The sequence below is a fragment of the Nannospalax galili genome, unplaced genomic scaffold (assembly GCF_000622305.1).
Source record: "Nannospalax galili isolate Female #2095 unplaced genomic scaffold, S.galili_v1.0 scaffold146, whole genome shotgun sequence".
In the NCBI taxonomy this organism is placed as follows: domain Eukaryota; kingdom Metazoa; phylum Chordata; class Mammalia; order Rodentia; family Spalacidae; genus Nannospalax; species Nannospalax galili.
The window spans coordinates 1,564,389-1,576,131 of NW_008357929.1; the positions used below are offsets into that span (position 1 = coordinate 1,564,389).

Below are 11,743 nucleotides of genomic sequence, written 5' to 3' on the forward strand. Positions count from 1 at the left end.
GAAAAAGGGGGGGGGGGGGGGTCCTGCTCCACCAACATGCCCTAAACTGGCATCCAGAAAAACACTCTGTGATGGTTGGTATAAATGCAAAAGGATTCTGGCTCAGAAGAAAATACTAGGTTAAACAAAATTAAACATATACCATATATGCTCATAAATAATATATGTAGTCTATAGTAGGGTCTTTAAGATGGTAACGATGAATTATGTTTTCTAACTGAAAAAATTAATTTGAGTGCTTTTCAAAGTATAGTTCAAAGACTCCTTAAACTGTCTCAGAGTAAATACAAAACCTGAATGTAAGGTTTCAAATGCGACTACAAGAAATTAGACTTTGCCTCAACAGTCATAGCTATAGCCAGCAAGCTCAATGGACAGAGATAAGGTCCATGTGGTCACTGCAAGGGGCAGGTGGGAAGCACAGGGATGAGAAAGGTTAAGTCCCGGTGGGACAGGCTATTCCCTCACAACTGCACTGTATTACACAGTAGCCCATGAGCCTTGAGGAAGTGTGGTCCCACACTGGTCTGCTTAACTCTGGTTCAGCCATATTGTTGGGTCCAATCTAATGAACATGTGGGGAATGTCAACATCAGAGATAATGTGAATTGCTCAGGGTCCTATAAAGTGTCTGTAGGAAAGGGCTTCGACCCTAAGGGTTAGCAAACTCTGTGTGTATGGGGGGTGGGATGGTAAATTGGAAGATTCTATTAGGCAACTAAAAAGTTAAAAGATATTTCTCACTGAAGTTGACTGAGGATGACACAGACCTGTCCATAGCCTTCCCTAGAATAGCTACAGGGGTGTGAGATGAACGAGGAGTTAATTGGTAAGAGCTAATGACAAAACCCACACAGAACGTCCAACAGAAAATGGACAATGGAAATTTGATAGCAAAATGCACTTCCATGACATGGGACGGCAACACTCCACACAATGCTAGGTTACAGGAGGAAAGTGGCCAGATGTGGGGTGACAAGGGATAGGGACAGGTGCAGCCAAGAGGGGTAAGTCAGCTGGACCCTTTACATTATAACATGTGCTTCCTTTTCTCCCCAAAATGATTTTTAGATTTGTCAGTGATTTAGCAGGACTCATAAATATTTTGTTTGTTTTACAGTATTGAGGATGGAACCCAGGGCTTTGCACGTACTAGGCAAGAGCTCTACCACTGAGCAACATCCTTAGCCATAGTGATTTTTCCTTAATCCTGCACTTCAATAGCTTTGAACCTGCATATTTCAGCCTGGGAGCCTCATGCCTCAGGTGATGCCCCTGCCCCTCCCCACCCTTCAGCAGTTGGCCTCAGCCACCGCTCAAACAGGACTTCAGGGCCAGTGTAGGGTGCATGACATTATACATCGATGCTAAGCTATAAATGAATGCACACCAGGCAGTGAACCACTGTGTAAACTGGGGCCTCTGGATGATGAACTGTTGACATAGGCTCACCCAGTGTCACAAATGCGCCCCTTGGTGAAGCATGGAGGTCTTGGGAAGATGATGTGATGATGTGGGGGTGGGGGGAAGCATGGGGAATCTTGTGCTTTGGACTTGTTTTTGTTGTGAGCCTAAAACTGCTCCAGAAGTAAAAGTCTATATTTTTTAAGGCAAGTGGTCAATAAATCTTTGTTAGATCAATGAAATCAATGAAAGTAAACGTGATTTACAAGAACGCACTATTCACTGAGCCTGGCGGTGCACACTTGTAATCCTATCCACTCAGCAACGAAGTATCCCACGACAGAGGCCAGCCTGGGTAACTTGACTAGACCCTCCCTCAAAATTAAACCGCTTCACTCCCTCCCGTGCACACCCACCCACCTGGGGTTCGGCAAGCCCTTGTGTGGGAACAGGATGTTTACTTCTTTGTGTGTCTGTGTTAACTGGCGGTACTAGCATATGCCTAGTGCCAGGAGACTCTGGAACTATCAGATGGGAGGGCACCAGGGACCAGCCAAACAGTAAGTCTAGAGGAAGGGCTGGGTGGATCCAGTCGCTAGGCTGGCAAGGGGGTCTGAAGGGGATCTGCGTTACTGAGATGTGTCAGCTCGCCTAGGAGACTCCATTATCGTGCAAGCATTTCTTCTACCCCTCTTGCAGCAATAAGCAAGGAACAACTACCCCCTCCCCACGCTAAAATAAAATTAATGTCCTCTGAACCCATGCAGGACAGTGTCCTGAAGGCCAGCGCTGCAGGACGGATGAGTCTGACGCGGTCCCGCCACGTAGAGAAGTAACACTCCGCCCCAGAGGCAGGGGAGCTCAGGCAGTGGAAAAAGCAGATGTAGAGATCTCGGCTCCGAAAGTGAAAGCCCGTGGGCGGGGCTTTGTGCAGACCCAACACCATTGGTCTCTCGAAAGTCCCTCCGACCAATCAGCGCGGAGATGGTCCCACAGGCGCCTGCCTCCCCGGCTCAGCCCAACAGGTGAGGATGGAGCGCCTGGCTCCGGATGGTCACGTGGCCACGGGCCACCTGCTTCTTTAGGAAGCAGGGCCATCTGTCTCCGGGGATCACTGGTCCTCCACCAGATGCTGCGATTCGGTGGACACCAGGGTTGCACTGATCCGGGCCGGCCCAGCAGAGCGATTTCCCGCCCGGGGCATGGCCCTAGCCGCCAGGACCCCGCAAGTGGCAGAAACAGGCAGGTGTGGGCCATGTAGGAGACTTCTGTCACCAGGCCTGGAAAAGGGGCGGCTTCCCTCCCACTCCCCACTCCAGTCATTAAATCAGGAGCAGGGTGAGAAACGTGCTCCTCAGTGCCTCCCAGTGCATTCGTTCCCTCTCTCTCTTCCTCCAATCTCACTACCCCAAACCGTCTTTCAGCATTTTATGCCTTGTGTAAGGCTGAGTCGTGCCAGGCAAAGCCAGGAGCACAGATTCTGGATCCTAGGCACGAGTGGATGGCTCCAAGGTAGTTCAAAGGACCACCTTTGATAACAGTAGCCTGGTTTGGACTTAAATGCCATCAACATCTGCCATGTTTACAAGGAAAATATTTATTCTAACAACATACATGTGTCCTTTTAAATGCTGAGAAATATAGATTCATCTTTAACCACACTCTTTAACCATGTCTTGGTCTAAGGCCATCACTCCATTTTTAGACTTGTTTTTGATTGACACATCCGATTTGTATGCAGTTAGGAAGAATGTGATGTCATAATTCATGTGTACACCAGGATAATTAGCATATCCATCACCTTAAGCTTTTATCATTTGTTCATGGTGGGTACATTCAAATTTCTCTTATTTTCAGATACAGAATACATTATTGTTAATTAGATTATCCCCAAGGTACCACAGAACTCCATATTTCTAGGGAGGTAATGACTGTGAGGTAGAACTTTATTTAAGCAGGCTTCTTATAAACACAACAAAGTAAGTTTTTTGAATGAGTCAGTAACTTAGTCTATATTTAATATGACACATGACAGGAAAAGTATCAAATTCATACATAAAAGATTTTAGAAGAGATAAAATTTAAAGGAAATTAATATCACTCTTCCTTATGGCCCCCTAACCTTGGTGTTGGATTGTACTAACATCAGAACTATTGTAACCCTTGGCTTCTTGGCTGTAATGAAAAGTATTTACTATCATGTTACTAAGATGGTTACTGCTTCTCATAGCTAAACTCTCTCCTGAACCTCTAGGCAAGAAAAAGTACTAAAAGTTTGACATTCGAAAACATTCCTTTTGCCTGGGGTGGGGATGGTGGGCTAGTTTTATTTTGGCAAAGTTTGAGAGGAAGGAATGTGAGAGTTCTAACAAGATAATAATTTAAATATAAAAAAGTTTTGCAACCCAGTTTTCAAAGATGTCAGGATCCAGTTCCTTCTCTCTCACAGTAGCAGTTCTCACTTGAGGTAGGCAGCAGATTGATTTCATTACTCTTGAAAATATGCCACATTCTTGGGAAATTTGTGTCTCTCCCACCAGCCCCGAACTCAAGTGTCTCTTAATGTCAGAAATTGTCCGCTGCTACAGGAGAGGTAGTGCCTATTTGGAAAGAAACTCTATTCACAGCAAAAGAACCAGTCATTATGCTGTGCCTTTAGAGTGGGCATTTTGTGCTTCTGTCAGTCAACTTGACTTCCATGTTCTCAGATTCAGAACATAAAGCACCCCAGAACAATTCAGAAAGCAGTGGGCAAACCATCTCAGTCTAAATTTCAGTTCTGACGCATTGCATAATCACCACCTCTCTTACTTATGAGGCAAGTGGGTTTGTTCTTTAAAAAGAGAAATTCCTAGTGGACTTTTAATTATAAGTCATTTAGTGATTCATCTTGCATGATGAAGAAAAAACAAACGTCTCTCAAATGTGTTTTAAACTAAAGGGCTCAAAATACAGCATACGTATTTAGAATTAGGATTAGTGATATATTGAGTTTCTAAAACATCAAAGAGGTTTTCCTTCAAACAAAAATAAACTAGAAAAACAGGAGCTATGTCAGATCACTTTGCAGTATCAAACAAGATAATGCTGACTGGGGAATATGTTTCACCATTATTAGTCTACATTAAATTACTATTTGTAAATAAGCAGATTCCTTTCAAAAAGCAAAATCTAATTTAGTCAGCATTTTAAGAATATTCCTTAAGTATGGGTTACATGTAATCTAGTTTTCACACCTGCTGAGTATTAAGAAATCATTTGGAAGATAATAAGTATAATTTAATTCATACATTTGGGCATTTTATTTATCTAAAAAAAACAGGCTGCTATTAAATATTGACAATTTTATTAACTCAGAGCATCTAGGGAAAACACTTATGATTAAGTTAATTTATGTTATATTTTCCCCTCAACTTGTAAAAGATTAATCAACCATTTTATGGTGTAATTGAGGTACCTAATTAAAAACAGAGTTCAACACATGCTACACAATCTTCCTAATAAATCCTAACAGCATTGTAACATGATGGTTTGTATTCCAAATTGTTGCATCTAAATGTAGATTTCTGACCTTCTCCCAGCAGCCTGGAAGTGAGCTGCATATTTGGTCTTATCTTAGGTTGCCTCCAATGAAGTCAGAAACAGGGTTGGCCACCAAGTTTTTAGAAATAGACTAGGAATATGGGGGGTAAAGGGGATTTCTCAACACTCACTAAATTAAAAATACAGAGGAAATTGCTGTTTTCAGATGTCTTGGAGAGAGACCTTTATCATTACTGGGTTTTAGAATCACAGCCTAAGGAAATCTCAAAGTTCTAGCTACATCTGCCTTCAGATTAATGAGCACAAAGTAATTTCTGGGTCTTCCTTGACTTGAAAACATTCTTTTTAAATGAACAAATTAATTCTAAGGAGTCTGGGAACTTGTCACTTACCCTATGCCTCCCAACCTTAAAAGGGCAAATGGCATTGAATAAACCTCTTCCTTGGATGGACATTGGCTGTTTTCTTAGCCACTATACTTGAGGGATATTTTTGTCATTTTAATGACTCCTTTGATTTTTGATCTCCTGTGCAGAGAAATAAAACTGTCAGCATGGTGTGATTATCCTCACTCTAGTTATGAACCAGCACAGGATAGTTCTAAGTCAACTGTTTGGGAGTCAATGTTTTTAACATAAATGACTGACGAAGTAGACAATCTGGACTGAGGTCACAGGTGGCGGGCAGGAAACCTTCAAATTCTTAAGTAAACACCATTTTGAATCATTACACAAGACTTAACATTATGTTTTGGTCACTGAAGTCAAGGAGCCTGGCACAGAATGACCTGGTGGGATAGGACTCTTCTACTTTCCTGCTGTGAGGACCTTGAGCAAGTTGCTTAACCTCTCCATGCCTGTGACTCCTCATCTGTAAAAGTACCCACTTCACAGAACTGTAATGAGGATAAAACTTGCTAATCCTGTAAAACCAGTACCTAGCACATTGGGAAAATAGTATAGTTTAGCTATCAACATACACACACACACACACACACATACACACACACACACACACACAGAGTTTCATGTTGGCCACAGCACTGACTTGCTGTATAACCAAAAATGAAAAGAGAAGTCAGGGTGTGAAAGGAGTTTCCACCACTGAAAACTCTAAGGTATATGTCTGTGGAGCAAATAATCACACAATGCTGGACTAAATTCCTAAACTGAGGCCGTCATGGTTCTGAGTTCATGGAATGCTACACAACTTAAAAGGGGTCAAAAAAAAAAATCTTTTAAAATGCATCATTAATGCTTACCCACCAGTTAAAATCAAGATGGCAAGCCTGAATGTTCTGGGTGGATGCTCAGTATCTGAGTGTAGTAAGTTCTCCTGTCTCCTAGCCCCAAACCTGACACCATCACACAGGTACAGAAGGTAAAGTCCATTTTTACCAGATGGCCGGTGAGCCCCTCCAAGTGGACATCATCAGCACTTACTAGGTTTGGAGCTGATTGGAGAGCCTAGGGGACAGCAACTAAAAAGCTGCAAACTTGATATCACAGAAACAAACTGGGGTGCCAACTGTCGCTGGAATTGGCCTTTTGAATTTTGCAGACTAGGGCACAGCAAAGACTCCTAGTGTCTGGGCATCTGGGCATGGGAGTGGGGTGGTCTATCACCACCAGAGGTCTGTCACCTGGGCAGGTTCTGGCCTCCCAGTGTCCCTGCTCATCTATGGGTAGATGGGCCTATTGGTGTGCGTTTCAGTGGTAGCCAAGCAGAAGATACTACAGTCAAATTTCCTGTGGTCCTGCGAATCCATCAGGCCCTGGGTCACATGTTAGGCCCCATGGGGAACTGTGTACCAACCCACTAAACTCGCTCACACACAACTATGACCTGCAGCTAAACTCAATTGCCTGCAGACCCTAGGCTCAACCATCCGTTCCCAAACCCCTCCTATTTTGTCTCAGATGCCTTTAAAATGTCTCCGCTCGCTCCAGCTTTGAGGACTTGTTTTAATCATGGCTCTGCCTTGCAACTCTGGTTAATTATTATTTATGCTGTTCTCCAATTGACCGCCCACCTCCCGGCAGAGCTGGAGAGACCCTACAGACCGGGTCTGGTGTGCGGCAGGGCTCCGTGAGTGAGTCGGGAGACTCCCGCCTGGAAGGGAACCAGGCCGGGGATTTTAGGCGTCGCCTTGCTTGTTGGGTTTAAAGTTACAAAGCCGCTTTCAAACTAATCTTTAAGTCCATACGTTTGCTCAGGCATCCAGAATAGTTAAAATGGTTTAAAGGTTTGAATTCAGCAGATAGACTTAAAAAGAATTTTTTTTTCTTTAAAAAAAAAATCCACTAACTCCGTGGTCACGCCTGGCCCTGAAGGGGACAGTCCGAGAACGCCGCGCTCATACCACTTGCCTCCGGGTCATCACCTCAGGCCCTGTGTCTCCCGGTGGCGACCGAGGAACGAGGACCCAGGTGTCCCGCGCTCTGGCGGAGCCCGGGCGGCGGGCAGACCCCGTCACTCGCGCGGCTGCTCGCCGTGCCGCTCCGGTTCGCCGTCCCTGAGCGACACTTCCAGGCTGCGCGCCCTACGGCCGGCGCCAGAGTCAGGGCTTCCAGCGCCCAAAGGACTGTTGGCAGGAGGAGGCGGCCGCCTACGAGACCAGGAGAATCTTCCTGTGGGCATTTGCACAGCCTGCACAGGTGCTTCTGAAAGCGCCTGACCCCAGCTTGTAGTTACTGGCCTGCCATCTCCTCCAAGCGGGTCCCAAGTGGATCAGATCTCAGAAAACCCCGGCTGCCTAGGGTTTGACTCAGGGAGACAGGGATGTAGAGATTAAGGTCGTTAACATCATTCCAGGAGGATGATTGTGTGTGCGTGCGTGTGTGTGTGTGTGTGTGTGTGTGTGTGTGTGTGTTGACATCAATACAATAGATTTATTGGCCATTAACTCTTTTACATTGCCATTTAGAAGACATCTTTCTGTGAATGTATCCTTCCACTGTAGGTGACTTTAGCCTCTTCTTTTCAGGAATCGATGACAATACCCAACACTTAGCTACCCCTCCCCATGGCAGACGCTGCACCTGACCGCACCCCGGCATTCCCTCTTCCCAGCCCTGTTAGAACTCGCGTTATTCCCAGCGCTCGGATAAGTACCCAAGTCCACAGGACTAGCCAGAACGAGAGTCTCGGGTTCGCACTCAGAGTCCCCATTCTTAACCCGGGGAGTCCTGGGAATGGTCAGACCGGAGCTGTCATGACTGGCTAAGCCTAGAGACTTCGGCAACTCCTGGCAATTAGAGGGAAAAGAAGGACAAAAGAGAAGTGGCAAGCGAGGCTGGGAAAGCAGCGGCTTTAATCCGCCGAGTCAGGCTCTTTTTTATTCGCCATGCCATCCAGGTCCTGGAAAATATGGAGACAGGGAGCAGGGTTAGATTCGCGGCTCCCCTTGTTTTCTGAAGTCTTGACCCTCTTTGGAAGTAATTGGGTCTGGCGATGACTTGGAGGGAGTAGCGAGGGCCGGGTGGTGACCTGGAGGATGGGGACCGGGGCCGGGTTTCCGGAGGCTGGAGTGTGACCCCTTCAACTGCTCCCGCCAGAACAGGAGCCCGGGGTGCAGTGGGCAGAGGTCGTGACTATGACCCCGGGGCCTCTGTCCCTTTGGAACTGGACACACATCCCAATTTGAGAACAGAATTTCCGGAAGCCGCGACCTCGAATCAACCCTCATTTCTTAATCAGTGGACGCGGGGTATTCTTTGTGCCCGGACATGTACCGGGTCCGCGGAGACAAGCATGTTGTCCCTGGCCTTCCCAGCACAGGGGACGAGGCCACGTGTGGGCAGCGCCCTGGGCGCCCAAAAGCCTTCAAAGCCGCGGCTGCCGGCTGCAGTGCGCGCCTTTGCCCGACAGGGACCAGCACAGTTCCATGCTCCGTGAGCCGCAGCCACCCGGCCATCCTCCCTCTCAGCTCACCCTCCCGAGCGCAAGCCGCTCGCCAGCCAAGCGGGTCGGACCCCCTTCGGGTTCCGGTAACAAGGACTGTAACAACAGTGAAAAAAAAAAAGTTAACCGACTCTCAGCGACCTAGGCGGGGCGCCGCCGCCGCCGCCCCCGCCCCCTCTTCCCATCTGTGTAGCAGAAGCAGCTTGTAGAAGTTGGAGCCGGGAGGAGGCGGCGACCCGGAGGCTCACAGTTCTCCCTGCATCCCTGGCCGAGAGAAAGAAGATAAAACCCTAGCCACTGTGGAGTAATTCGAGTGTACTCCGCTATGGTTAGAAATGGCCCCTCTCCCTTCGAGCGCTGTCCCGGTAATCACCCCTCTTCTTTGCAGCGAGGTCCCATGATTGATTCTAGGGCGCAATGAACACGGACACGCCGGCGATGGGCGAGTTTCTGTAGGTTGTGGTGGCAGCCTAGCTGGGCGCACCAGCAATGTGAGGACACTCTTCGGTTCCGCCCGCCCCCGGTGGCCCAAAGCTGTTCCCCTACAACTTCCCCCTGGAGAGGAAACTCACCTGTACCAGGCGAGGCCCTTGTGGTAGCTGCGGTCGAAGAAGTGGGGTTCGGCGCCCACAGCGCGCACGTCGGGGTGCACCCGTAAGAACTCGAGCAGCGCTCGGGTGCCTCCCTTCTTCACGCCGATGATGATGGCCTGCGGCAGCTGCTTGCTCCCAAAACCGCTAAAGAAGCTGGAGATGGGGCTAGGGGAGTCCGGCACCTCGGGACTCTGGTCCTCCTGGCTCTCCGCGCCCGGCGTCTTATCCTTGTCCGCAGCCAGTGCGGTGGCGGGCGGCGCCCGGAAAGGCAGCCTGGGGGATGTCACATTCGGAGCTGTGACCAGGGCTGGAGCAGCTTGTGCGGCGCGGGACCCGGAGCCCAGCAGCAACAGTCCGGGCGCCGCGGCGCAAGAGCGGGCGCACGAGTACAGGAACATGTAGAGCCAGACGCAGAGCATGGCGAAGAGCAGCGCGAGCTTCCTCCTCACCAGCGGCGGGGGCGTCGGTGGCTGCGGCAGGAACCTGCAGGGGACATCGAGGCAGGACCGGCCGCCGCTCAGGCGCTGCCCCATGCGCTGCCCGCGGGCGCGGCCAGGGGCATGGCTCAGCACATGGCGCGAGTCCCGCCGGAGCAGTGAGCACGGGGAGGGTCCCCTGGTCGGCTCTGTGCGGGAGGAACTCGGCTTATTGCCCCTGCGTGCCCGGGGCTGCTGCTGTGGTTGCCGTAGCTGCTGCAGCTCTTTCCCAGGTGGCGGCGGCAGCTGGGGCGGCCGTACCTCTTGACATGTTGCCCACCAGAAGCCGCAACTGGAACGGAAAGTCAGGCAACGGGAACTGCTGGCCGACGCGCTGCTCTTTCGGTGCGAGGACGCTGCACCCCGCACCCTAGCCACGCTCGCAGGGGCGCACGGCCGCTCGCCGGGGCTAGCTCCTCGCGGTGGGGACTTAGGGAGCAGCCCCGGCACTCGCCCGCAAAGGCTGCGGAGGAGAACTGCGCAGGAAAAGCACCAGGCTAGGAGGTGGAGTGGGCGGGCCCGGCCTTCTGGAGTGACGGGCCGCTCTACCTATCAGAAACCGCGAGGAGTATGCAAATACCGGTTCTTCGACCTAGTCTAAAGAGCCAATCGTCTCACGGAACGTGGGGGTGTGGAAAGGGTTCCGGAAGGGGGGAGAACGGTCTGGGGTTACTACTGGCTGTAGGATGCAAGGGGCGGAATCAGGGAGGCGGAGCCAGCGACTGGTGACAGGAGCAGATGGTGAGAAGAGTGCCAGAGGGACGTGACACCCGGAGAAGTCCGACCCGGTAGAGCGGTGCGCTCCCGCACGCGGTGCGCTCCTGCACCCGTTTCTCCAGCCACCCTTGGCTGTAGTTGCCTGTATGCCAAGACTCGAGTCCCTAACCAGATGTTCCGCCTGCGACCTCCAAATGTGTGACTTGCAGAGCCGAGAGGGTGATGGAGGAGGGAAGGCAAGCAGGGATGCATCCAGTCCCTGAATCCAGTCCCACATAGCAGGCTCATGGGCGTGGGGAGGCTGAACACAACCGATTTAAGAAATTTAGGGGAAGGGGGTAAAATCTGCTTGGAAGTCTCTGGCAACTTTCCCCTCTGATCTTTCTTAATCTTTGTTGAAACCACCTCCCTGTGTCTATCAGTTATCAGATACGCAAAATCTGTCCTCAAGAAAAAAAAAATCTCGCGCCTCCAAACTGTCAGGATTAAGGGTGGGGAAGAGACTGGAGGGAATTGAGACCGAGAGACAGTCAGCTTAACTTCTTTTTAAGTCTCCTGGTTGAAACGTTAAGTCGCATGCAGGAAGTTTTATATGAATATGCCCTTCTTGGAGACAGTAGGTTTGAGAATAAGTTCTAAGTTCTCGTCTTGAATAATAAACATTAAAGTCAGCTTTCGCTTCTGTTTAGAACACAGTTTGGTTTCTGACTCGGGACACTCATTCTTTTGTGTTTTTCGCCAAGTTCTCTTTTTAAAAAAATCATGTTAATTTGGGGAAAATCCACGAGTAATAAGTGAGCAGTGATAATCCACTCAAAGAGGCTCTTTCTGGTTACGCACAATGACTGTCCAGGGATGCGGGCAGGGAAGAGGGTCTTCAAGAAACTGTCACCGCTGGCTGGTGGGAAGGTTCGGCGCGAGCAGGCTGCTGATTCTTGCCTGAGAGCTCGGTCCGGATTCTAAAGTTCACCCTGGAGGAACTTAGGTGCTTTTCCGTGCCTGCAACTCAGCCCCTACCGGAACCCCAGGCCTCCAAATTCCCTTTCACGGTTCCAGGACAGAATTTCCCTTCCGACCCGACCCCTGCGAGGCCCGGTGGGTAAGTGG

The 11,743-nt window shown here is 49.5% G+C and overlaps 1 protein-coding gene across 1 annotated transcript in view; it reads right to left on the reverse strand.

Annotated features, from left to right (window-relative positions):
- The window catches only part of Hs3st3b1 (heparan sulfate-glucosamine 3-sulfotransferase 3B1), a 38,989-nt gene extending 27,733 nt beyond the window's left edge, over positions 1-11,256 (reverse strand). The window contains exon 1 of the mRNA XM_008855686.2: positions 9,423-11,256. Coding sequence (XP_008853908.1) covers positions 9,423-9,976 — 554 coding nt within the window. The 5' untranslated portion in view covers positions 9,977-11,256. The remainder of the gene's footprint in view (positions 1-9,422) is intronic.
- Between the last annotated feature and the right edge of the window lie 487 nt (positions 11,257-11,743).